The sequence below is a fragment of the Somniosus microcephalus genome, chromosome 7 (genome assembly GCF_052327205.1).
Source record: "Somniosus microcephalus isolate GS21.2 chromosome 7, FLI_Smic_1.0, whole genome shotgun sequence".
In the NCBI taxonomy this organism is placed as follows: domain Eukaryota; kingdom Metazoa; phylum Chordata; class Chondrichthyes; order Squaliformes; family Somniosidae; genus Somniosus; species Somniosus microcephalus.
The window spans coordinates 56,315,686-56,343,387 of NC_140993.1; the positions used below are offsets into that span (position 1 = coordinate 56,315,686).

The 27,702-nt window shown below is 45.6% G+C and overlaps 1 protein-coding gene across 1 annotated transcript in view; it reads right to left on the reverse strand.

Moving 5' to 3' along the window:
- The window catches only part of ccn4b (cellular communication network factor 4b), a 117,896-nt gene extending 90,780 nt beyond the window's left edge, over positions 1 to 27,116 (reverse strand). Inside the window, exon 1 of the mRNA XM_085992481.1 lies at positions 26,797 to 27,116. Coding sequence (XP_085848607.1) covers positions 26,797 to 26,844 — 48 coding nt within the window. The 5' untranslated portion in view covers positions 26,845 to 27,116. The remainder of the gene's footprint in view (positions 1 to 26,796) is intronic.
- Between the last annotated feature and the right edge of the window lie 586 nt (positions 27,117 to 27,702).

The following is a 27,702-nucleotide window of genomic DNA, read 5'->3' on the forward strand; positions in this document are numbered from 1 at the left end:
TTGTGAGTTGAGCTGAAAAAGGAGGCGACTGTCACTGAAGACATGCAGAGGACAGGGGAAAGATGTCAATACAGTCAGCATATTATCAGGCTGTGCGCAGGTCTCCTGTACAAGAGCTGCACGAATTTCTCTAGCTATTGGCAAAAGGTTCTCTCCTGCTACTTCTTGATGTTCATCCAGCTCCGCCTGATGGTCTCCTTGCTGCACTTGGGGCCTTCTTACTTCACTGCCTCCATAATGATGCCTGGTTGTGGGCAAAGTTAGGCAACATGCAGCACTCCTGGTAATCCTCACTGTTCTGTATTGAAGAATGCCCTAGTGTTACTGTGGATGGTGCTGGGGCCATTTAAAATTCAAATGGTCCAGAAGCCTGCGGAATCAATCACCACATTTTCCCCCCCTTCCAGTTCTGGCCACTGAGGGCTGCAGCAAAAAAACTCTGCCCCCACTCTAGCCGCACTTCTCGGCGGACTCCAAGGACCCCGCTGAAAATATGTTAATGACCTCAAGTCTGGAAGAACTTCTGGGGTCAAGGGGAGCATCATTGGGGCAACTAGGAGTGGCGCTACACCGGAAATGTTCCCCAAAGCGGAAACTCCAGGCTTGATTGTGGGTGTGGGCGGGAAGAGAATCAGTCTCGGCTGTGATGTCACCGGCAGTTGAATAGTCTGCCGGCATTCAATGACAAATGTGGAATGGCCACTTGGGAGCGGTATCAGAGGGCTGTTCAGGCTTACAGAATTACAGCATTGTGGCAAAAAAAGAAAGGGAGGAAAAGTGGGAAAATATAATTAAAGGATGATTTCAGAAGAGGAATCAATCACTCATTCATTCGTTTCCCGCTCTCGAATTCTAGACCTAACTTGCAGATTGTGCCAGCAGAGGGCGATGTTGACTTAGCGCTGAATGGGATCCAAGAGCCAAACATTTTAATTGGATTTAGGACTATATTTTCATCTGTTCACCAATTTAATGTGGGTATAAAGCAGGTAATACCACGTTACACTTAGCGACTTTTTCGGTAAAGTAAACATTGCAGAGTGGGCATATAATTGGCAAATGAAGTTCAACACAGATAAATGAGAGGTATTACATTTTGGTAGGAAAAATAGGGAGGTCACTTATCACTTGGAGGGTGTCAGCCTTGGTGGTGCAGAGGAACAAAGGGATCTCGGAGTACAAATACACAAATCACTAAAAGTTGCGACATAGGTTAGCAAGGCCATAAAAAAAGTAAACCAAGCACTAGGGTTTATTTCTAGAGGTATAGAATTGAAAAGTAAGTTAGTTATTGTAGTGTATGTACCCGTCTACCTTTAAGGGAACTATTGAATGTAACCGTTCACCTTTAAGAGAACTACTTTAGGGGTGGCACTACTTGTTGGCTTCTGTATACTGTAATACCGATAGTGACCACACCAGTATATAAGTGTTGTAGCAGGATTGCTGGGGCAGATTCGCCCTGACCTTCGAATAGTAAAGACCTGTTTGTTTGTTACTTCTGAAGTCTGTGTATTTATTAACTGCACAACCCACAGACTTTACAGTGGCGACGAGTCCGATCGTACCCTGCGGCAAGACTACCAAAGCAACGAAGAGCATCGAAGAGAGGCAACCGCCCTCGGCATGCTGCTGAAAGAAAACACGAGGCTGCAGCAGGAGGAAGGAGGAAGACTTTAGCAACAAAAGCTTCCATTAGCAACAGGCACTGACTACCCTTCTACCACGGTGCGGAGTGAGCCGATCAGCTGGAAACAAGGCGGCCGCGGAGACTGTGAGTAGGGGAAGGTGTAGAGAATATCCGGAGGATAAGGGCTGTGCACTCGACCACGGTCGAGGGGGAACGGAGCCGGTCAGAAAGTCGGGTCCAACGGCGTCGTGAGACAGTCGGACCTCGATCGGCGGGAAAAGCCGGGCAGCGACCGCAGCCACGAAGCGCTGAGACTGGGAGTAGGCGCGGGAAGAGAAACCCAGCCGCAGCCGGGGAGGGAAATACCGGTCTGCGAGAGGGCTGGGAGGCGAACAGGAACCGTGCAGGTGGGAGAGAGAGACAGAGCTGAGCAAGGAGAGAGAGACTGCGCGAGAGCCAGTCCAGCGGCTGAGCTGTTCTCCACCAACGGGGTACCCAGAGCTGGTGGAACCGAACGTGCGGGAGAGAGAGCGACAGAGCCGGGTACGGAGAGAGAGACTGCGCGAGAGCCAGTCCAGCGGCTGAACTGTCCTCCGTTAACGGGGTGTACCCAGCGCCGGTAGAGCCGTGCGGGCGGGAGGAAAAGACAGAGCCGAGTAAGGGGAGCTGTGCGGAAGCCAGCCCAGCGGCTGAACCTGTCCGCTGTGGGGAAAGCGTACCCCTTCCACCAGGGAAGAAACGCGGGAAGCCGCCATTAGGCGGAGAAGACGACAGAAGCGGGAAACCGCCAGTGAAGTGGGCGGGGCGAGAAGGAAAGAGCGGGAAACCGCCATTTTCGCGGGGAAAACCGCCATCTTAGAAATAAACAAATAAATAAGAATACTTAAAGAAATACTTGTGTTGTACCCAAGGAAAGGAAGATGCCTAAGCGGGCGGACATCAACGAGTTAAATTCGGAGATAGAAGACTGGGCCACGTACGTAGAACGTATTGAGATACATTGTAAGGCTAACAAAATAGCTAAGGATGAAAAAGCTTTAACCTTACTTAACATGATGGGGGCGAAAACATTCGGGTTGTTGAAGCATCTTCTCTCACCAGCTAAACCGGCAGATCAGACTTTCGATGATATTGTAGCAGCGCTGAAGGATCACTTGAACCCCACACCGTTGATGCTGGCTGAACGATTCAAATTCTACGCAAGAACGCAGAGAAAAGACGAAAGCAATGCGGAATACTTGGTCGAACTGCGTAGGCTAGCGAAATACTGCCAGTTCGGAGGGAATCTGACAGAGGCACTGCGTGACAAGTTCGTATGCGGATTGTCCAAAGAAGGAACGCAGAAGCGACTACTGGAAGAAAATGACCTCACACTGGACAGGGCTGTCCTCATAGCTGCATCGCACGAAGCCGCAGCGAAAGGAACGGCGGAAATGCAGCTAAAGGCGGCGGCACTAGGGGTGGACCAAGTTACTTCGAGCACAATAAAATGCTACCGTTGTGGGAAGACAACACACGACCAGAATCAATGCTGGTTTAAAAACCAAGAATGCAGGAAATGTGGCAAGATCGGGCACATAGCTAAGGTATGCCGGTCAGGAGCAACGCACAACAATAAGGAGTCACCACAAAAATGGTACGGGAAGGTGCAAGAGGTGACTAAGAAGAGTCTGAGGGAACAGAAGTCGGTCTCACACTCCAAATGCAAAGGACTGGACAGTCTGAGAATTCACAACGTGAGCAATGAAGCTGACCGACAAACTATCTGGATAACGCTACAGATTGCAAAGGTCCAAGTAAAAATGGAAGTGGACACCGGATCGGCGTTGACGGTCATGAATAAGCATGACTATAAAAAAAATTTCAAGCATATTCCACTACGGGATACGGAACTAGTACTACAGACATACACGGGGCACAAAGTATTCCCCATCGGAAAGATAGAAGTCAAGGTGAGATACAAGGATAAAGATCATCACCGGTTGGACCTGTATGTATTGCCTGAGGGAGGACCATCACTTCTGGGACGGGAGTGGATCCGAAAAATAAAGTTGGACTGGCAGTCACTAAACACCATGACGGTGGATTCCGGAAAAGAGGATGTCAAACCTGAACGGTTGTCCAGAATATTGGACGAAGCTAAGGAGGTATTCCAGCAAGGACTGGGAACACTGCGAGGAATTAAAGCAAAGGTTAAGATTGCAGAAAATGCAAGCCCAAAGTTTTTTAAGGCCAGATCGGTACCTTACGCAATACGACCAGCTGTGGAGGCAGAACTGGAAGAACTTGAACGATCAGGGGTTCTGTCAAAAGTGGACTGGAGTGAGTGGGCCACGCCCATTGTTCCCGTCATGAAGTCCTCACCAAGTAATAAGCCAGGGGGACCGGGGAAGGTCCGTATCTGCGGAGATTTCAAGATCACTGTGAATCCGGTGCTTCACACGGTACAATACCCGCTTCCGCGGATTGAAGATATCTTTGCTTCGTTGGCTGGAGGGAAGCATTTCACGAAAATAGATCTGGCTCAAGCATATCTACAGATGGAGGTCAAGGAAGAGTCACGCCAGTACCCCACCATCAACACCCACAGAGGCTTGTATCGCTACAATAGACTGGTCTTTGGGGTAGCTTCGGCGCCAGCAATTTGGCAGAGGGCCATGGAACAGGTGTTACAAGGAATTCCAAGCACGCAGTGCTACTTAGATGACATTTTAATCACGGGAAAAGATGAGGAAGAACACCTCACGAATTTGAAACTGGTACTCACCAGGTTGAAGGAGTATGGCCTTCGGGTTAATCGCAAGAAGTGTGAGTTCTTCCAAAAACGGATCTCATACTGCGGTCATGTCATTGACCGAGAGGGACTGCATAAGTCACCTGAAAAGATAGAAGCGGTCGTGAAGGCCCCCGCTCCAGGAAACGTATCACAGTTAAGATCATTCTTGGGGTTGATTAATTACTATCACAAGTTTCTGCCAAATTTATCCACGGTGCTGCATCCGCTGAATGACCTGTTGCGGAAAGAAACACCATGGAAGTGGAGTGAAGAATGCAAAAAGGCTTTTCGCAGAAGCAAGGAGTTGATTACCTCTGAAGAAGTGTTGGCTCATTTCAACCCGGCATTACCCCTTCGTCTAGCTTGCGATGCTTCCCCGTACGGAATTGGGGCAGTACTCTCGCACAGGCTACCAAATGGCTCGGAAAGGCCAGTGGCTTTCGCGTCCCGATCATTGACACCCGCGGAGCGAAATTACGCCCAAATAGATAGGGAGGCCCTCAGTCTTGTGTGGGGCGTGAAGAAATTCAACCATTACCTACAATGTAAAAAGTTCACATTGCTGACAGACCACCAGCCGTTGGTGTCCATATTCAACCCAAATAAGGCCGTTTCCACCATGACAGCACAAAGGTTACAAAGGTGGTCCGTGTTACTTGGGGCACACCAATACGAAATTGAGTACAAAAGGTCTAAACAGCATGGAAATGCTGATGGGTTGTCCCGCTTGCCATTGCCGATGGTAGAAGAAGCGAGTATAGTGGACCCAGTAGAGTTGTTCCACTCATCCATAGTGGAGTGTCTACCGATAACAAACTCAATGATTGAGAATGAGACAAGGAATGACCCGACTCTTTCACGAGTCTATGATGTAACGGTGGAGGGATGGCCAGCACAGAGCGAACCAACACTGCAAGCATTTGCACAGAGGAAAGAACAACTGTCAGTGTGTCGAGGAACCCTGATGTGTGGATCTAGAGTGGTGATTCCACCCAAACTCCAAAAGAAAGTGCTAAAGGAGCTGCACGAAGGACATCTGGGTGGAGTAAAGATGAAGAATCTAGCAAGAGCGTTTGTGTGGTGGCCAGGCATTGATGGAGACATAGAGGAGATCACGAAGAACTGCCTAGGATGTCAGAGGGTTCAGAACGCGCCACCCCAGGCTCCTCTGCATCCATGGGAGTGGCCCTCATCGCCTTGGCAAAGAGTACACATCGACTTTGCTGGTCCATTTATGGACTCGATGTTTCTAATAGCGGTGGATGCCCACTCCAAGTGGCCGGAAGTAATTAAGATGACCACCACCACAACGGAAAAAACCACCACAGTGTTAAGGACTATGTTTGCTCGGAATGGCCTGCCGGAACAGATCTGTTCTGATAATGGACCACAATTTGTGTCCGAAGAATTCAAGAAGTTCTTAAAGAGCAATGGGGTTAAACATTACACGTCAGCCCCATACCATCCCGCCTCCAATGGATTGGCTGAAAGGTTTGTCCAGACCTTCAAGAAGGCCGTAAAGGCCATGAGTAATGAAAACATAAGTCTACAACATAAGGTGGATAGCTTTTTGTTGGCATACCGAAATGCAACACATGCGGTCACAAATCAAACTCCCGCAATGATGTTTTGTAATAGACGCCTAAGATGCCGGCTGGATTTACTAAAACCAAACGTCAGAAGAGACGTAGAGAACCGGCAATTCCAGGGCATGAACGACAGGGTCACTAGATCTTTCCAGATCGGTCAACGAGTTTTGGCCCGGGACTACCGTACTGAGAAATGGCAGCCTGGAACTATTGGGAAAAGGCTGGGGCCGTTGATGTACACCGTGGACATTGGAGACAATATAATAAGGCGTCATGTTGACCAAATCATAGGGTCCGCCACAAATGGGCAACCGACTTCACCACTTTCTCCGGGTAAGGTTGAGACTGAGATACCCAGAACACCTACTTCCGATCTAGTGATACTGGAGTCAGCTGAACCTGACACGGCTTTTCAAGCCGAATCGAACTTGCCAGAAGCACCTCCTAGCCCGCCTGAAATGACGACACCACTGCGGTGTTATCCGGACAGAATCCGGAAACCCCCAGAAAGACTGAATCTATGAACTGTCTTACATAAACCTGTATATATGTTAGAATGTATGTTCACTATGGACTTAGTATGTTGAAAGCTAAAAAGGGAGGATTGTAGTGTATGTACCCGTCTACCTTTAAGGAAACTATTGTATGTAACCGTTCACCTTTAAGAGAACTACTTTAGGGGTGGCACTACTTGTTGGCTTCTGTATACTGTAATACCGATAGTGACCACACCAGTATATAAGTGTTGTGGCAGGATTGCTGGGGCAGATTCGCCCTGACCTTCGAATAGTAAAGACCTGTTTGTTTGTTACTTCTGAAGTCTGTGTATTTATTAACTGCACAACCCACAGACTTTACAGTTATGCTAAACCTGTATCGAACCTTGGTTAGACCGCGCTTAGAGTACTGCGTACAGTTCTGGTCGCCATATTATAAAAAGGATATAGAGGCACTGGAGAGGGTGCAGAGAAGATTTATAAGGATTATACTAGAAATGCGAGGTTATACCTATCAGGAAAGGATGAACAGGCTGGGTCTCTTTTCTCTTGAAAAAAGAAGGCTGAGGGGTGACCTAGTAGAGGTCTTTAAAATCATGAAAGGTTTTGATAGAGTGGATACAGAGAGAGTGTTTCCACTTGTGGGGAAGAGCATAAGTAGAGGCCATCAATATAATAGTCACCAAGAAATCCAATGGGGAATTCAGAAGAAACGTCTTTACCCAAAGAGTGGTGAGAATGTGGAAGTCGCTGCTGCCGAGAGTGGTTGAAGCGAATAGGGATGCATTTAAGGGGAGGCTAGACAAGCATATGAGGGAGAAGGGAATAGAGGGTTATGCTGATATATTTAGATGAGGAAAGATGGGAAGAGGCTCGAGTGGAGCATAAATGCCGGCATGGGCTTGTTCGGCTGAATGGCCTGTTTCTGTGCCATATATCCTATGTAATCCTATGTAGCTAAATGTACCCATCTCTATAACAAACTATTAACTGTCTGCGGATTGAGGTGAACTTCCTGCACCGAACACTGTAAACAGAACAATTTTGCGATTTTCTGGAAGGCAATTTCAAAAACACAACAAATGAAGTAATTGCCTGTATAACAACAGAAAATGCTGGAAAAGCTCAGCAGGCCAGGCAGCATCCGTGGAGAGAGAAACAGAGTTAACGTTTCAGGTCGATGACCTTTCATCAGAACTGGAAAAAAGCAGGAAATGAAATAGATTTTAAAGCAAGTTTAGGGACTGGGAAAAGGAGGAGGGGATGAAAGAACAAAAGGGAAGGTCAGTGATTGGATAGAAAGCAGGAGAGATTGAGAGACATTGAGAGACATTAAGAGATATACAAGGCAAGAGGAGGTGGTAATGGGACAGGTTAAGGAACAAAGGATGGCTCTAGATGAGGTGTGAATTGCGCTGGCAGAATGAAGGACAGCTGCCATGTGGAAGGGAAGAACAAAAGGCACAAACAGAAAGTGTGGATAAAAAAAAGAAAATATCTATATGTGATAGGGGCCGAGGTTATGATCTGAAATTATTGAACTCTATGTTGAATCCAGAGGGCTGTAGAGTGCCTAATCGGAAGATGAGGTGCTGTTCCTCGAGCTTACGCTGAGCTTCCGTGGAACAATGCAAGAGGCCGAGGACGGTGAGGTCTGAGTGGGAATGGAGCGGAGAATTAAAGTGACAGGCCACCGGGAGCTCGGGGTCCCCCTTACGGACTGAACAGAGGTGTTCCGCAAAGCGGTCACCCAATCTGCGTTTGGTCTCCCCAATGTAGAGGAGACCACATCATGAGCAGCGAATACAGTATACTAGATTGCAAGAAGTACAAGTAAATCACTGTTTCACCTGGAAGGGGTGTTTGGGGCCCTGGACAGTGGGAAGGAGGGAGGTATAAGGGCATGTGTTGCATCTCCTGTGCTTGCATGGGAAGGTGCCGGGCGAAGGGGAAGGGGTGCTGGGGGTGGTAGAGGAGTGGACTAGGGTGTCACAGAGGGAGCGGTCCCTACGGAATGCTGAAAGGGGAGGTGAGGGGAAGATGCGTTTGGTGGTGGGATCATGCTGGAGGTGGTGGAAATGGCAGAGGATGATCCGTTGAATATGGAGGCTGGTGGGGTGAAAGGTGAGGACAAGGGGAACTCTATCGTGGTTCTGGGAGGGAGGGGCAGGAGTGAGGGCAGAAGTGCGGGAGATAGAATGGACACGGTCGAGGGCCGTGTCAACCACAGTAGAGGGGAATCCTCAGTTGAGGAATACAGCATCCGCAGTATTTTGCTGTCGAAGTAATTGCCTATGGTTGTTTTTTGCGTGGTGTAGATCTGGGTCATGCCAAAAAGGGGCCAGGTGAGCACCAGCATGAAAGCCCAGCAGGAAGGAGCAATAGGAAGGAGCAATGAGGCAACAGTACTGTAGCATTTCCAATAAGAGAAAAAAAGCTGCAAATGTTTCAGGCCCATGTAACAATACTAAGTACACTTTGAGACCTGTTATATAAATTCAAGTATTGCTTTCTTCTTTTAAGCACATTCCCTCAGTTTGATTACATGATTTAGAACATGGGTATACAAACTAAGCGTAAAATTCGGGGGCTTTACGCCACCCGTTACTGGCAAAAAGTGGCAAAAGAGCGGCGGCCGTTGCTCTTTTGCCAGCTGGTGGCGGGTCCCGTGGTGTCCTCCATTTTTGACGTTCCCTTTGCGCTCCCGGTAATTGGCAACGCCCTGGAGAACAAAATGGCAGCGTGGTGATGTCAATCGGCATGCAATGCCAACTTAACGCCACCAATCCGAACTTCGACCCTAGCGCTGAATTCAGTGCTGGGTCCTAAGCATGTCAGGTAAACTTAGCATTCAAGCAGGCTGACAGTGGCGATGACAGCATCTCTTAAAGGGACACATGCATCATTCAGGTAAATTTGGATTTAAGCTTTTGGACTGGGTTTTTATGATTTTATTGAAGTAGTGGCTTGCAGTAATAGATGTTAAAAGTTTTTTAAGTGTGTAGGGATTGCTGCTGGATGCTTGAAAAGCCTCGGATGGTAAAGGAAAGCCTCTGAGAAGACAGAAATGCTGCAAATACTCAGCAGGTCAGGCAACATCCGTGGAGAGAGAAACAGAGTTCAAGTCTCAGGTCGAGATGTTGCCTGACATGCTGAGTATTTCCAGCATTTTATGCTGGCACTTCAGATTTACAGCATCTGCTGGCAGAGGTGGCTGGGAGTGTCAAATCAATCCTCTTCTTCTTCACTCTCCTCTCCCTCTTCTTGGTCAACCACTGGCTGGGCAGGCTGCATTTCTTGGGTGTATGAAATGAGGAAGGCTCAAGGGTGCAGTTGTGCTGGGGGGAGGGCGGGAAAGCATGGGGTGCATGCGAGAAGGAGGATAACGTATGAGGATACTGGCATCTTGTATTCTTTCAGCCCCGCCACTGCCCAAGTGCTGAGTCATGCCCCTGCCAAGAATGGCCTGCACCGTCTCCTCCAAGGGGGTGAGGTGAGGCTAGGAATGGGAGATGTGCCTCGTGATTGGTACAGACTGTTGGTAGGTGAGTGCTTGCGGGGGAGTCATGCATTGAGCAGCGTGTGAGGTTAGTGATGCAGTTGGTAGGAGACGGCTTTTGAAGATGCATTCACTGACCTTGACCAGTGGTCTGAGGTCATGAAGCTTCATTGGGCACTGGAGCCAGGTGGTGGGGGCGACACTGTTGGCAGTGACAGCCTCGTTGATGTGGTCCCATATCGTTCTTTCTGGAGGGCCTCCTGGCCCCTGTGGGTAGAGGACCTCTCCTGCACAAAGCTGGAGTGCTGTGCGCGAGACCCTGGGTGCCCCTTCCCTGGCTTGCTTAGCCATTTGTGTTAGCGCTGAAGCACTTTTACCATTTTTTTAGGCGAGGAAGGCAATTCAGTGTTAAGAGCTGAAGACTGCCACATGGGAATTCTTTTTAATGTTTATGTTTATGTTTATTTTGAAAGGCAGTAAGGGCTGAAAATGCATGTTTTCACTTGATTTTAATTTTAATTAGTTTTGAATGCATTGCCTCTTTAATTCATAGCTCCTTTAAATTGCCCACAATGCCTTGTGAACTCCACAGCCTCGCTCCCAGAGGCGGTGAGAAGCAGCAATGCCAACTGTGCACGGGAACTTCGGGTTGGAGGCCTATATTAACGCCACCAGGAGGGCGTTGCATGGTAAGTTAGTGCTGCGCTCCAAATCGCCACCCTCCAGAGCCAATTTTGCACCATTAGCGCTGCGGACACTTTTGGTGGCCGTTAACTTGAGTTACCGGTGACACCAGCAATTCTGTTGGCGGGCACAAATTTTTCGCCCACTGTCTGCAGCTCTTGTAATTCAGCTTTCCTTCCCTTGTAATGCAGCCTCCCATCCCTTGTAATGCAGCCTCCCATCCCTTGTAATGTAGCCTCCCATTCCTTGTAATGTAGCCTCCCATCCCTTGTAATGCAGCCTCCCATCTCTTGTAATGCAGCCTCCCATCTCTTGTAATGTAGCCTCCCATTCCTTGTAATGCAGCCTCCCATTCCTTGTAATGTAGCCTCCCATCCCTTGTAATGTAGCCTCCCATTCCCTGTAATGCAGCCTCCCATCCCTTGTAATGCAGCTTCCCGTCCCTTGTAGATGTAGCCTCCCATTCCTTGTAATGCAGCATCCCATTCCCTTGTAATGCAGCCTCCCATCCCTTGTAATGCAGCCTCCCATCCCTTATAATGCAGCCTCCCATCCCTTGTAATGCAGCCTCCCATCCCTTGTAATGCAGCCTCCCATCCCTTATAATGCAGCCTCTCATCCCTTGTAATTCAGCCTCCCATCCCTTGTAATGCAGCCTCCCATCCCTTGTAATTCAGCCTCCCATCCCTTGTAATGCAGCTTCCCATCCCTTGTAATGCAGCCTCCCATCCCTTGTAATGCAGCCTCCCATCCCTTGTAATTCAGCCTCCCATCCCTTGTAATGTAGCCTCCCATCCCTTGTAATGCAGCCTCCCATCCCTTGTAATGCAGCCTCCCATCCCTTGTAATGCAGCCTCCCATCCCTTGTAATGTAGCCTCCCATCCCTTGTAATGTAGCCTCCCATCCCTTGTAATGCAGCCTCCCATCCCTTGTAATGTAGCCTCCCATCCCTTGTAATGTAGCCTCCCATCCCTTGTAATGTAGCCTCCCATCCCTTGTAATGTAGCCTCCCATCCCTTGTAATGTAGCCTCCCATCCCTTGTAAAGCAGCCTCCCATCCCTTGTAATGTAGCCTCCCATCCCTTGTAATGTAGCCTCCCATCCCTTGTAATTCAGCCTCCCATCCCTTGTAATTCCGCCTCCCATCCCTTGTAATTCAGCCTCCCATCCCTTGTAATTCAGCCTCCCATCCCTTGTAAAGCAGCCTCCCATCCCTTGTAATGTAGCCTCCCATCCCTTGTAATGTAGCCTCCCATCCCTTGTAATTCCGCCTCCCATCCCTTGTAATTCAGCCTCCCATCCCTTGTAATGCAGCCTCCCATCCCTTGTAATGCAGCCTCCCATCCCTTGTAATGCAGCCTCCCAGCCCTTGTAATGTAGCCTCCCATCCCTTGTAAAGCAGCCTCCCAGCCCTTGTAATGTAGCCTCCCATCCCTTGTAATACAGCCTCCCATCCCTTGTAATATAGCCTCCCATCCCTTGTAAAGCAGCCTCCCATCCCTTGTAATGTAGCCTCCCATCCCTTGTAATACAGCCTCCCATCCCTTGTAAAGCAGCCTCCCATCCCTTGTAATGTAGCCTCCCATCCCTTGTAATACAGCCTCCCATCCCTTGTAAAGCAGCCTCCCATCCCTTGTAATGTAGCCTCCCATCCCTTGTAAAGCAGCCTCCCATCCCTTGTAATGTAGCCTCCCATCCCTTGTAATACAGCCTCCCATCCCTTGTAAAGCAGCCTCCCATCCCTTGTAATGTAGCCTCCCATCCCTTGTAATACAGCCTCCCATCCCTTGTAATACAGCCTCCCATCCCTTGTAATGCAGCCTCCCATCCCTTGTAATTCAACCTCCCAGCCCTTGTAATGTAGCCTCCCATCCCTTGTAATACAGCCTCCCATCCCTTGTAATACAGCCTCCCACCCCTTGTAATGCAGCCTCCCATCCCTTGTAATATAGCCTTCAAAGCCCAGGCAACTCATAGGAACATAAGAATTGCAGATGTGAAAATCTATCTAGTTCACCCTCTACCATAGTCACATGCAACAATAATAATGGAGTTGTTGGCTAATCAGAGCAAGCAATCTCTAACAATTAGTCTACAGCAGACTCAGACGTGATGTGAGGAAAACCCCCAGTGGTGAGGAGCCCTGGGAACCATAGGACCAAAGTCACCTGTTCCTCCCAAGAATGCGACACTTACCACATGCCATGTCTCAAATTACTCATATACTGTATCCCAAAATGTTATTTTCTGAAGTTCGAGTCCTATCTGCTCTCCCAGTTCTTACTCGCTGCTTTGACCTGTTTGAATTTTGTGGGAAAGGCTGTTCTTAGCTGTTATGCCAGTGATGGATAAATCCTAAATCAGAACACCACGGTTTGTTGGGATCATCAATGTGAGATACAAGGGCCCATTTTATGAGCCTGCACAGATAGCGGGGTCTATATCGTAACTGTGTTCAGCGTCTACCCGAATTTCCGATATGCGCTGCCAATGGATGTGGTCCCCCGCTGGCAGGATGGACTCGTAGAATTACCCCTTGTGTAAATTAAGTGGTACATGATTACCCATTATTTAAATTAGCGGGGACATGGATTAAAATTTTGTATGTGGCCCCCAAGGCTCAATGGAAGCACCTATGCAGCCCACCCATACAAAAAGTTTGGATACCCCAGTTCAGGACATCATCAAATGGCTAGAGAGTGCATTACAGAATGCAGTATTATCACGAGGATTTCGGTATGAGTAATGGTAGATGGTTGAAATGTTATCACAGTATCCAAATTAATTAAAAAAATCATCCCACAGAACAATTACAATCCACTCCTCTTAATTCAAAGTCATTTCATTCAAATTATCTGGTAAATTAATGTAGTTTTTGTTGCCTGAGGCCCACTGATCAACCTGGAATCCCAAATTAATCTCTTTACTAGTACCTGCTTTAAACTGTGGCCCCTGTAGATCCTCTGGTCCACGATGTTCCCGGCACAAGCCCCAATGCCAGATTTCCCTGAGTCCATCTCTATTTGGGCATCCAATGGTTATAGAGGAAACTGAAGCGGAACACCGGGAACACTCCATCGGCCTAATATAAATCCTTACACTGGGCCTGCATCTGCTCCAGGCCCAGTAGCCCCCATCTGGGGATGCCCAGGAAATTCTGGGGCAGTGTAGTGGATGCACAGACCTGCAGCAATAAGCCTCCACCTTTTCTTTCCTCTCCACTATGCCTGGTAATTAAAATCTACCTTTATAGAATTTGTTCTTCCCAAACGTTGGCTGTGTCTGCAGACAGTATTTTGTATTACATAATACTAATGTGGAGTGCCGGAGTTTACAGGTTTGTCACTGGTAGTTGGAGCAATTTGAAGTGCTAAGTTAAGAGTATCACACAAACTATTGTGACAGAGAATTCCACATTCTAAATGATGTTAGACTGTTGCTTCAAAAAGAGAAATATTAAAGGGAATGGAAAGCGAGCAGGAGAGAAGGATTACACCAGGTGGGTCATGTAAAAAAAAAACACTGGCACAGAATGGGCTGTTTCTGTGCTGTACCATTCTATGATTCTGTGGCATGGATCTTCTTATTGGTGTTATTCCAATGAATTTCACATCCTGTTGGTTAAAGCTGGTGCTAAAATAACACCAATCAGAAAATCTAGGTTTACCATTCTTGTGTCAATGTGTATTGGTTTTATAAATGGGGCCACTTATTTATTGTGCCTGAGTAGGTCAAACTACATGGCATTCTGGGATTGTACCAGTGTTGTGGGGAGCATTCCCTGATTCAGTTTGTTTTTCCATGAAAGCCTTCATTATAGACCATATTGACTGCCATTGTTCCCAATATAGTATTTGCGGCAATAGACTAATGATGAGATGTAACACTGTCCCAGCCATTGATTAAACTATACTTGTCTGAATCATGTAATGGCTTTCATAACATGTACAGTGACTCATCTCTCAAGGATTGAAGAGAGACTGACCTTTTACTACGTGATCAGATTTTCGTGTCTAATGTTACAGATGATGTGGTTTCATCATTCCTAGGAAAACAAGCATGGGATGATCCCTCATCCAGGGTCATTTCCTCATAGTCGCACCAGGAGACTCCAGTGGGGGCAGGGTCTGATAATCCATTAGCAATGCTCAGGCACTGCAGTCATATCTCTACTGTTGGCAAAATATAGCCCCCATTAAAATATCGTGACTTTAAAAGAAAAACAAGCTGAGCTCATGTGCAAAGCTGGCGTGTTGCCTGCCCATAGCGACTCCTCTCTGTGGGCCCCACTTACATTGTTTTCTCTGTCCTATAAGTTGGATTGTGGTATTGATGAAGGGTCACAATCGAAGCATTAACCTATCGTAGTCTATTGTTGTTGATGAGCCTGCTGTGCTCTTTCATTATTTTCTATTTTCATTTCAATGTTCATGCAAACACTATTCACAAATTCTCTCCCTCTGCGTCTCAACATGGCTGTCAGTCTGTACTCTCTTTCTCTCTCTCTCTCCCTCACTTTCTCTCTATGAGCCCTGTTTTTCCTCATATCATTTTCTGTGCCTCTTTCTCTTCTTTAAAATCAGTTGGAACATTTTAGCCCATGGTGCCTCCGATCCATGAGTTGAATTTGATTGGCTTTCCATCAGAACAATAATGATATCTAGATCAGATTGGAGCCTGGGCCACTGCGTGGTGCGTCTCCTCTCATGAGTTCTGGTATGGCTCACTAAGCCATGGGGCAGTGTAGCCGCCCATCCTTTGTAATGGAGCCTCCCATTCCCTGCAATACAGCCTCCCATTCCCTGCAATACAGCCTCCCATTCCCTGCACTGCAGCCTCCCATTCCTTGTAATGTAGCCTCCCATTCCTTGTAATGCAGCCTCCCATTCCTTGCAATGCAGCCTCTCATTTCTTGTAATGTAGCCTCCCATTCCTTGTAATGCAGCCTCCCATTCCTTGCAATGCAGCCTCCCATTCCTTGCAATGCAGCCTCCCATTCCTTGTAATGCAGCCTCCCATTCCCTGTAATGCAGCCTCCCATTCCCTGTAATGCAGCCTCCCATTCCTTGTAATGCAGCCTCCCATTCCCTGTAATGCAGCCTCCCATTCCCTGTAATGCAGCCTCCCATTCCTTGCAATGCAGCCTCCCATTCCTTGTAATGCAGCCTCCCATTCCTTGTAATGCAGCCTCCCATTCCTTGTAATGCAGCCTCCCATCCCTTGTAATGCAGCCTCCCATTCCTTGTAATGCAGCCTCCCATTCCTTGCAATGCAGCCTCCCATTCCCTGTAATGCAGCCTCCCATTCCTTGTAATGCAGCCTCCCATTCCTTGCAATGCAGCCTCCCATTCCTTGTAATGCAGCCTCCCATTCCTTGTAATGCAGCCTCCCATTCCTTGTAATGCAGCCTCCCATTCCTTGTAATGCAGCCTCCCATTCCCTGTAATGCAGCCTCCCATTCCTTGTAACGCAGCCTCCCATCCCTATAATGCAGGCTATTGTGATATAAACCATTCTGCAAGATTCTAATTTGGGATGAGATCCAAAATACTTGACCTGGAATGAGAAAGATGGATAATACAACTTGCCCATTATACATTAAACACAAAGGAAAACCAAATCCCTCAGGAGACGGTGAGCTGGTTTAAACCAAGTTATAAACTCCACTCACCTATTTGCCACACCTATAAGCTGTTTGAACGCCTGATACTCAATAGGATAGCACCAACTGTAGATGAGAAGATCATTCCAGAGCAAGCAGGTTTCCGCCCCGGCAAATCAACAACAAGCCAACTGCTCAACCTCACACAACACATCGAAGATGGTTTTGAGCAAGGGATGGTAACAAGTGCTGTTTTTGTAGACCTGTCAGCAGCATACGATACAGTGAACCATAGACGTCTCCTCTGCAAGATTCTAGAGATGACAAAAGAGATTCACTTAACAGAGCTGTTAGAAAGCATGCTTCAGAATCGCCGGTTCTATGTTGAACTAGGTGGGAAGCACAGCAGGTCGCGTATTCAGAAGAATGGTCTTCCTCAGGGAAGCATGCTTGCACCGCTGCTGTACAACATCTACACGAATGACCAACCTATAGACGGTGTTACACGCCGTTTTATATATGCTGATGACTTATGTGTCACTGCCCAAAGCACTGATTTTAACACCGTGGAGAAAACGCTTTCTGAGGCCTTGGAGGGACTAAAATCCTACTATGAAGAAAACCACCTTCGCGCAAACCCATCAAAGACGCAAGTTTGTGCATTCCACCTCAGAAACCGTGAAGCCAAACGCCAGCTGAAAGTAACCTGGTGTGGAGCAACACTGACGCATTGCGAGCACCCTATCTACTTAGGAGTCACCCTTGACCGATGCCTCACCTTCAAGAACCACATCGAGAAAACAAAGACAAAAGTGAGCGTACGAAACAACATCCTGAATAAGCTTACTAACACAAGATGGGGAACAAGCCCGAAAACATTGCGAACCAGTGCACTTGCTCTTTGCTATTCCACTGCCGAATACGCCTGCCCTGCATGGGAAAGGTCTACTCATGCCAAGAAGATGGATGCCGTTCTGAATGCAAGCTGCTGATTTATCACAGGTTGCTTAAAACCAACAAACACCAACAGCCTATATATCCTGACGGGTATCGCTCCCCCTGATATAAGAAGAACGGTAGCCAGCAAGAAAGAGCGACTCCGTCAAACATCAGATGAGAGACACCCTTTGCATTGTCATACACCTACACCCAGCCGCTTAAAGTCAAGAAAGAGCTTCATGAAGAGTGTTGTTCCATTACAATCAACCTCATCTGAAGCCCGCATCGCCTTGTGGAAAGACCGGCTTGCCAGTCTTGAACAACCCCCAGCGATGGAAATTTTACTTGATGAAAGCCTTCCCCCAGGAGCTAATTGCAACTGGGCAACCTGGAAGTGCCTTAACAGACTTAGGACCAGTGTAGGTTGCTCAAAGGTGTCACTAAGCAAATGGGGATATTCAACCAGCCCGACAACTTGTGAATGTGGAACTGAGGCACAGACTATGCAACATCTCCTGCAATGCCCATCGTTAGAGGAACCCTGCACTGTTGCAGATCTTGCCAAATTCAACAACAAGGTGCAAAAATGTGTCCAGTTCTGGCTGGGCTATGTATAGACTGTCCGTGGACACGATAAGAAGAAGAAGACCTACTTGCTCAGGGCTTTGGTTATATTAAAATAACACCATCATTATCTATCTTAGATCTTTCTTTTGAGATTTCTTTTTGAATACATTGCAAATGGTAAGATTTTAAATGGAGTTAGATGAGCTTTGTGTGCAGAGACACAGGTTCTTTCGGAGGGGAGCGCAATAGTCAAGGCCATAGCTAGGGCAAATGGAATCCTTGGTTTTCTTCCTAGAGACATAGAAGAAAAAGTAAGGAGGTAATTTAAAACTTGTACAAGATCTTAGTTAGGCTGCAGCTGTAGTATTGCATACAGTTTTGGGCATTCCATTATAGGAAGGATATCAAAGCAATAGAAAAATTGCAGGTTAGATTCAGTAGTGATGTGGGGTTACAGTCATAAAGAAAGAATGGTGAAGTTAGGGTTTTTTCACTAGAGCTGTGAAGACGAAAGGGCGACCTGATGGAGGTTTTCAATATTAAGAGGGCTTATGATGAAATAAATAATGGTAGATTGTTTCTATCTGTCAGTGAGATGGTAACGAGAGGATGCAAATATAATGTATCTTCAGTGGAAGAACAGTGTAAATGGCAGATGATCAGGAGAACCCCCTGCAGATATTCTTCTGCCCCCCCCGCCCCCTGATGCCAGCTGGCCCATGAGAAGATACAGCTGCTTGCTCTCTGCAACTTTAATATAGGAATATAAGAACAGGAGGAGGCCATTCAGCCCCTCGAGCCCGTTCCATCTTTCAATCAGGTCATGACTGAACTGTACCTCAACTCCATTTGTCCGCATTTAATCCATATGCTTCGATACCCTTTCCTAACAAAAATCTATCAATCTCAGTCTCTGCCAGGGTAGCGCTAAAGTTGCCCAGGAGGAGAAAACAAAATCAAGCAGGGTTCCCGTTCCTGATCACATTCCAGTGCTGTGTGTTGGAACAGTCCACATGTGGATTGCAGGTGAGGGCAAAATCAGGTTCAACTCTGATGCTCTCCTCTTTCCTCCCCCAGATGAAAAGCCCGCTGACACCCACTGTCAAGGATAGCACATGAAGAACACTGTCAGGGCATGTTGAGGAAGGAAATTAGCATTCCCTAAAGTAGGGAGATCAACAGGTGGTATGGATGGGATGTCTATGATAGAATCATATATGGACTCTGAATAGGGTGGGCTCGATGGATTGAATGGTCTTTTCTTGCTCGATTTCAAAATGGCTGTTTCAATAGCATTCAGGAGTGTTACTGGCAGCTGTAGAACCAAACACCACCCCCATCTTTAGGAGGATGAACAAAAATTTGAAAATAAAAGAAGAATCACATGCTTCCCAATTTTGGTCTTCATTTCTGAAGTACTTGGAATATGTTGCCAGTGACCACAAGTAATCCCCAATGAATGGGTGTGGCTTGAACCTCAGCAGCTCCATCATCAACCATCTGGCAAATTTAGATCCAATGTATACATGTTCTGTCTCATCTTATACAAATACATCTCTGTGATCTCTTTGTTCATTTAAATGCTTCTTGTCATAGAGTCATAGAGTCATAGAGTTTTACAGCACAGAAAGAGGCCCTTCGGCCCATCGTGTCTGCGCCGCCCATCCATCCCTGTCCAGTCTAATCCCATTTTCCAGCATTTGGTCCATAACCTTGTATGCAATGGCATTTCAAGTGCTCATCCAAATGCTTCTTGAATGTTGTGAGGGTTCCTGCCTCTACCACCCTTTTAGGCATTGAGTTCCACATTCCAACCACCCTCTGGGTGAAAAAGTTCCTCCTCAAATCCCCTCTAAATCTCCTGCCCCTTACCCTGAATCTATGCCCCCTTGTTATTGACCCCCCTACTAAGGGGAAAAGTTCCTCTTTGTCTACCCTATCTATGCCCCTCATCATTTTGTACACCTCAATCAGGTCCCCCCTCAGCCTTCTTTGCTCCAAGGAAAACAACCCCAGCCTGTTTAGTCTTTCTTCATAGCTGAGGCGCTCCATCCCAGGTAACATCCTGGTGAATCTTCTCTGCACCCTCTCCAAAGCAATCACATCCTTCCTATAGTGAGGTGACCAGAACTGCACACAGTACTCCAGCTGTGGCCTCACCAGCGTTTTGTACAGCTCCATCATAACCTCCCTGCTCTTATATTCTATGCCTCGGCTAATTGGTAAATATTTGCTGTGTGCCTGGGTATAGCATATGCCTGCCTTGTATCAGCTGAACAGGAGGAGGAACTCAACAGAAGCACAAAAATAAAGCGTATTGAGGAAGCATCAACAACAAAATAGCAAAAATACCAGATAAATAAGGAACTGGGCGCTGTGGTGGGTTAGAAATTGACCTTTCACCTCTAGGACCTGGCTCCAAATCTAGCCTCGACAAGTTGGATGAAAGTTTCCTCTGCCTGTTGGCTATAATGGCCCCATCTTAAATGAGTATTGGCAGTCTCAATCCAGTTCCTAGTGGTACAAGACTGTCCGTGGTTCAATACTGATTGGCAACGTCGCTCAGAAAAGCTACAAGCTGGCTGGTGTGGGAGATAGATTGCCATAAGATGTTTAATGTGGAATGTAAACATACATGGTCTGTGTTTGACAATTCTGATGAATTTCAACTCTCAATAGATGGTTAACATGTTCCATTCACACCTTTAACTTAACTGATCAAATTGCAATCAAAAAGCAAGCAACCTTCTTTCTTCCATCCATCCTAATCAATACATAATCGGTCAATAACTTTGCTTCCTTCAAAGAGATACAGTAGAAGTTACCCAGGCATATTGGCCGGGATTTCTCACCCTCCATCCGATGATTTATGAGTGTAATTTGCACAGGCAGGGGCAGGGGCAGGGTAACGGATATGGAAATACTCCACCACATCACTGACAATAACTATAACCCTTGGATTTCCCACCGGAATGGAGGAGTGTCAAAAGGAGTAGCATGGATACGATACATGTAAGTTACAGAAATACATCATACTCACAACTGTTTTTTCCTCAAACCAAAAGTTGCCCTGGCAGCGGAGAAGTGGTTTGAATTTTTAAAATCTCAAAACTTTTGAGATTGCAGAGAAATTAACTTCATATGCCAAGAGGGTAGATTTCAATTTGTTTTTTAAATGATAGGTTTTGAAGTACCTTGGAGGTTACCAGCAACATTACACTGCTGAACGCCTCGAGCACTACCACATTAAAACACCGTTTCCAATCCAGGTGGACTTGCAAGTGGAGCCAAAGATACGTTAATGACCTGAAGGACGGAAGACCATCAAGAGGCCCATCTTTGTGGTGGGCGGAGGTCCCACCATGTCGAAGACGTGCCCCAACTCTGCATAAGCAGAAAGTCTGGGCTACTGTCTATGGTGTGACCTCCACTTTGAGTGTGGTGTTTTAAAACATCTAGTTTGGACCAAGTGAAAGTACAAGGAACCATGGACAACAAATTTCATTTACAGGATTTTAAAACCCTCTCTTCTCTGTTAGTGTTCTATTTACTGGTAATTGAATAGTTAAATAAAGAAGGAAAGAACTTGCACTTAAATGGCACCTTATCATATCTCAAAGTGTTTCACAAACAAAATGAAGTGCAACCATGGTACAACAAGATCATAGAAACAGAATGTGATGAATGATCAGTTAACCCATTTTTTGTAGAGGGCTGAATGTTGACCAGGATACAGGGAGAACTCTTCAAATAGTGCGATGGGATTTTTAACATCTGCCTGAACAGGGAGACGGGATCTTGGTTTAATATCTCAACCGAAGGACAGCTCCTCTGGCAACGTAACTTGCCCTCAGTACTGCGCTGAAAACCAGACACCGTATGCCATCACATCTCCAATCCCCGGTGAGCTGAACTGCACAATTATCTGGTTGCATTCCGTACTTGGATCTTAGATCTATTCTTGGGTTTGGTGCATTAGTTCCCAAAAGTGTTCAAGTATAAAAGCCCAGTAAGTGTCAGTTTTTTTTCGCAATAAACTGAACCAGTGGTGCCCCCTGACAGACGGAGATATATGCTGATGCGAGACGGATGATGGAAGTACACAACCACCCAGTCCAAACATCACAAGAATAGTGACCCGAGCATGCCACGACCACCATCAATAAAATGCCCTGACCGTAGTGTAACAGTACAACTGTAACAGTATTCACAACTGCAGCGGCTCAAGAAGAAGGCCTACCACCACCTTCTCAAGGGCTACCAGCGATGGCCAATAAATGCTGGCCCTGCCAGTGACACCCACATACTGAGAATGAATAAAAATGAAGTATGGCAACAGGCTTACTGTATCAAAGCTCGCTACTGTAAATGTAATGTAAGCAAAATGTACAACCCTATCAACAAATAGTACAATTCTGGGGGAAACATTGTACATCTGAATTTACTCTAGTCGGGAATGTTGAAATAAATGATGTAGCACCTAAACGCAATTGGTCGATTGTTAATTGTTGTTCAAGGCGTTCTGGGCCTTTACATTCAAAATCTTTGCTGTCAGCATTTTGCTGCATCAAAAACAAGAAACAGCAGTTCTAACTTGACTTGAACAGCCAGCTCAGTTTGACCTGGTGTTATCTGATAGCAATTCAAAGGCTCCCAGATTAAATGCTTTTACTTATTTTTTTCTTTAAAATTCAATCCTAAATCTAGTTACTTTCTGAAGGTGAACTGGAATGAATGCTTTAAAACAAATGTTATTCAGTGATCAGGTGGGCCTCTTTAGATTAGTACTCTGTATCCAAAACTATGCCACACCTCACGGGACAATCTTTCATGTTGACACCAGGTGCAAAAAGTGGGACGGAGAGCCATTTCATAGCACTGAAATCCCTCAGTTTGAAAAGCACAAAGATTCACCAAAATATGGCCACTACATAAAAAATGGGCTTCCATCTAGATATACAATCTCATTGAAATAGCAACAAGCATCTTCCTAACATTTTGAACACGCAATACAATAGATGGTTTAAAAAATACATGAAATTAGATATCGTTAGGCAATAATGAGAGGGCCTGTGCAGTGAGTAGATTGACCATGCCAGTGTTTATGTTGGCACAAGTAAAGTCAATACACTTGAGTTCCCTCAGACTGTGGGATTGCATATTTTGGCTTGTTTTCAATAAAGTTAATGCCTTTATCACCATTATCTGCAAGTTCCTTGATTTTGCAGCTGTCACACTGATGCACAACAATAAAGTAAGAAATTTGACACAGAATGAAATTGGGAACAGATCCATGGGTTTTCTAATGCAAATTAACCAAACCAAAGCCTTCTTCATTATTGACCATACTAGCCTAATTGCTAGCTAATATCTTCCTTCTGTTTCTTGGTACCTTTAATATAATTTATGGCCAAGTAGCCAGATAGAGTGAGACCCATAAAACCAGCTGAAGGTACACCTCTTGATTTAAGAACTGGCAGGATCTTTGCTCATTTGATCATCAGCATTTTCCAAGAAAAACATCAAGTCATTGTGGTGGCTCAACCCTGGGAAATCTATGGGTGAGTGGTTTGAACAATGCCAAAAGAGCTGGGGAACACCATTTGCTCTCTGTACAAGTCCCAATAGTGTGCCTCAACCATAACCTCAGCAGAGCGGCCCCTACCTCATCAGTAGGAATTGTTCCATTTTCCATAGCAACTGGCCATATGGATTATTATCTTAATAAGACTGTCAATTTTGGGCCAAATTGACATCAGCTTTGTATTGTGGAGCTGTATTGGGATTGCCTTTAATTTTATTTAAAACCCTCACAACTGAAAGAAAGAAAAAGATCAGACTGTAAAACCAATTGTCTCTTCAATGGGAGGTAATTGGGTGGAATTAATTCTTCAAACAGTCCACACTGAAAACTTAGATGCCTTGTTGCCATGGGGATGGGGTCTGTAAGATTGTATTGCAGCAGTAGTTGCATCTCCTGCAGTGAAACTTTTCCAGTGAGTTTTATTTTGCATTTAGCTGAAGCTTAATTTGTGGCACATAACATTGCATCACTACGCTTTATTTAATCTCTTTCCTCCTTTAAGATACTCCTTAAAACCTATCTCTTTGATCAAGCTTTTGGTCACCTGCCCTAATGTCTCCTTCTTTGGCTTGGTGTCAATTTTTGTCTGACTACACGTCTGTGAAACTCTTTAGGCTGTTTTACTACGTTAAAGGCACTATATAAATGTCGTTTTACTAACTCTGGGGGGTTGATTTCCTCTGGTAGTGCAATGGCAAATGCATTTGTGTAAAGTTCCTTTGTGAGCTACTTTAGTCAAATCATTAATTCATTGACAACAACTACATCAAAGCCACTTTTATACGGATGCTCATCTGGTTTGGGCTCTGGAAGACTGGCATTTATGAGCCAACTCTTCATGTTTACATTGCTCTTAGCCTGGCATTGTCCAGGTGTTTTTTTGTGGGCTTACAATTCTGCTGCTGGGATAAGGGATCCGGATTTAGTTGTGTAAACACGAGGAGAAGGCTAACAGACACTGGTCTTTCAGAATCTAAACTTAATAAGCGTTGGAATAAAAATAGCACACCAAAATATTTTGATGCTGTGCTATCAAAAGCAAATGAAAGCTCTTAGCGTGATCTGCCAGCTGGCAATGTGCTCTCCTGGGTCCATATTGCTAAGCTCCGCCTCCAATGTATTAAGTAGAACGCCCTCTCCTTTCCAATATCTCCTTATGTGCCTCGGTGTCAAATTTTGTTTGATAACGCTCTTGTGATGCGTCTTGGGACGTTTTACTACATTGAAGTTGCTATATAAATGCAAGTTGTTCTTGTAGCGTGGTTTATTTGTAATGCAGAGCCACTTTAAGAAGCAGCTCTGCAGTACCCGCTCACATCCTGGGTGCTGTAAAAACCTTATTTATATTAACTGCAGATCCCACAGCAGTTAGAATAAGCAGTTTTATGCACATGCAGTTGCTTGTTAAGTTACGATTGATGATAATTGTTTATGGCCACTATGCCTTCTCCAACAGGGATGCAAAATTCGGACAAGCTGGTAGTCAGACAGCAAACACGGCTGCTCAATCTTTGATGATCTTTTGGTCTTGAAATGTCACTGAACGAAAATTAGCGTAGGAAAAGAATAATGCAGTCATATAAAATATCTGTGTTCTTTTAACATGGCTTAGTGGCAGCATTCCTAGCCTTTGAGTCAGAAGGTGCATGGTTTGAACCCTGCTCGAGACAGTCCTGGCGAGTGGAGACCAGAGCTCTGCCTCTGAATTCTGGGCTTGCACCCAGTGAGATACTCCCGTCTGGCGGGCGTGAGTGGCACCCTCCCCATCGTATGGGTGGTGGAAGCCCATAAGCCCCTCCCGTCGCATTTTATGCCCCCCTATCGGCTGGCAAAAAGGTGGTCACGGCCACGAAAGAAGCGGTCACGTTGCAGCCTGTTAGACTGCTAATCAGCCTGCGAATCTTTCCGCCACTTTGCACTATTCTCCAAAGGAAGAGTGCGAAGATATGAAAAATTAACAAAGAAAACCATTAACCCAAATAGGAACAAAAAAGAATTTCATACAAACGTGACAATTATTGTGCTAATATTCTCACGGCATATGTTTAAGGACTTCAGTTTTATGATTCCTTTTGGGCAATGTTGCCTCAAGAGGGACCTAAGAGACCAGATATTTTGATGGGTCTCTGACTCACACCCCCCCCCCGCCCCCTCCACAAAAGCACTATGCCACCTTGTTTATTTACTGCACTGTTACCAATAGCAACACCACCGTCAGTAGCAGCGAGCTAAAGTAAACTCACTGCAAAACTCTGTTAAAGAGGTACCGTGTTTGTTGAAAAATGCCTTATGACCCCCCCCCCTTTTCATCATGTTACAAACACGGCATAATTTTTTCAAATATATTTCTTCTCGGGATGTGGGTGAGGCTGGCAAGGTCCCACTTATTGCCCATCACTAGACAACTTGTCTCAGAGCTCCTCAGCCCATTGGGGACAGAATAAAAAGACACAAAGCTCTTGTCCCTCCCAAAACAGAACTTTTCCATACATGCTTTTCCACTAAAGACAAAGCCCCTTTAAAATGTGTTCAGGCCCCTCTCTATCAGGATTAAATTCATCTGCTCAGCATGTACAGTCCACATCATTTATTCTCCATGGGGTTTCTCTGTACTTTTGTTTCCTGCCATGGAATCTTCCATTAGTTTTTTTTAAAGTCAGTCTCGTTTCAAACCCGGTAACTAAGACATTAAATCATTCCCATTAAAACATTAGAAACGCAGGTTCAGGCTTTCCGTTTTAACAAGACAGTTGGTACACAGCTGTGACTGCCACGACTTGGCACCTCACAGAAATCTTTACAGATGTTTCCAAGACACTTGTTCCCCAAATCCCCCCTTCCTCTCACTCCCCAGCCCCCAAATAGTCAAGGAATCCAAATGCTTTCACGATACAGTATTTAAATTTGAAATCCCATTAAAACGAATTGTCATTTCGTTAATTGTCCTGATTTAAGCATTTTCCAAATAATGTTGCCACGTGTTTAGTGGAGTTGGAGTATTACTCCAGCCAGCCTGTTCTAACGCAGCTGTATTTTCCCAACCTTGCACTCAGGTCAGATTCTCCCAGTGATATTAAATCCCTTTCTCTTTTTTCCTACTTTCCTTTTTTTTATTCCCAAACCGCGTTGAATGTGTCCCTCTCCCTCTTCAATCTGCTGCTGTCTCCCTAAAAATCCTTGCCCCCTGTCTTATTCTCATTCATAACACAAGTGTCCTTTTTTTAAATTCAGCGCTTCGCTCTCTCACTTTCCCCCTTGTTTTGGGCTCACTCTTTTTTAATTCCCTCTTCCCCTTTAACCTAATCTCGCAGTTATCCTCGTCCATCACTGAAACACAACTCTTCTCTGTGGAGAAGCTTCTTTCAGTTTTTTTTTAACAAAGAAAAGCTTTTCACACTAAAATAAAACCAGAACCGACATCCATTCACCTGAAGTATGTTGCTTGCCACTAGAATCCAGAGCAGCAGCCGCTTCATTCCTGTACAACGGTTGAAAATTCATTGAACCTTGAAGTTCAGACTTTTGCAGATTCACAAACTCAGAATTCCACCAGTTTGCATTACTGAACACGTAATCCCAGTTAGTGCAATGCAGTCCTCCCTATATTTCCCCTCTGTAAATTTAGCCTTTATTAATTCTCATGTGACGTCAGGATAGCTGACAAGTATATTTTTCCCCTTTTTTTTCCCTGGGTGTCTATCCCATTCTACCCACCTACTGTCGCATTCAGTGCATTGCTGAGCTAGGAGTTCTTAAAGGGACAGCGCAACCACCAAACAGTGCAACGGGAACGGACTGTTGCTGCTCTTGGTCCAGTGAATGGACTCGGTGCCAAACTTCTCCATTTTTTAAACATGTTCAGCACAATTTACGAAGCCAGGAGTTGCTGTTAAATTTCCTTTAAAGGATAAACGATATCCACCCAGCGGACAATTAAAAAAAATAAAAATTCCGGTTCTCTGCTTCCAGATCGCTGTCCCCAGAGACTCTCCTTGGCATTTAAAGTGGGTTTATCCTCAAATTCACTAAAAGCAGAAAAACCCCGAACAAGCGACACAGGCAAGAGAGCCACTGCACAGCGAAATACATCGAAATTGTTTCTTTCATTTATTGAGGAAAACTGAAGATAGTCAGAAACTGAATATTTAAAATACATTGCTTACTCCAAAAGGTTAAAATCATGAAATTATGAAAATCAGAAAATAATACATATATATATGTAATATACACGCGCATATATACATACATATATATATACACACACACACATTTATATTTACACACATTTATATATATTACTTCAAAGGGTTAAAATCGTGAAATTATAAAAATCC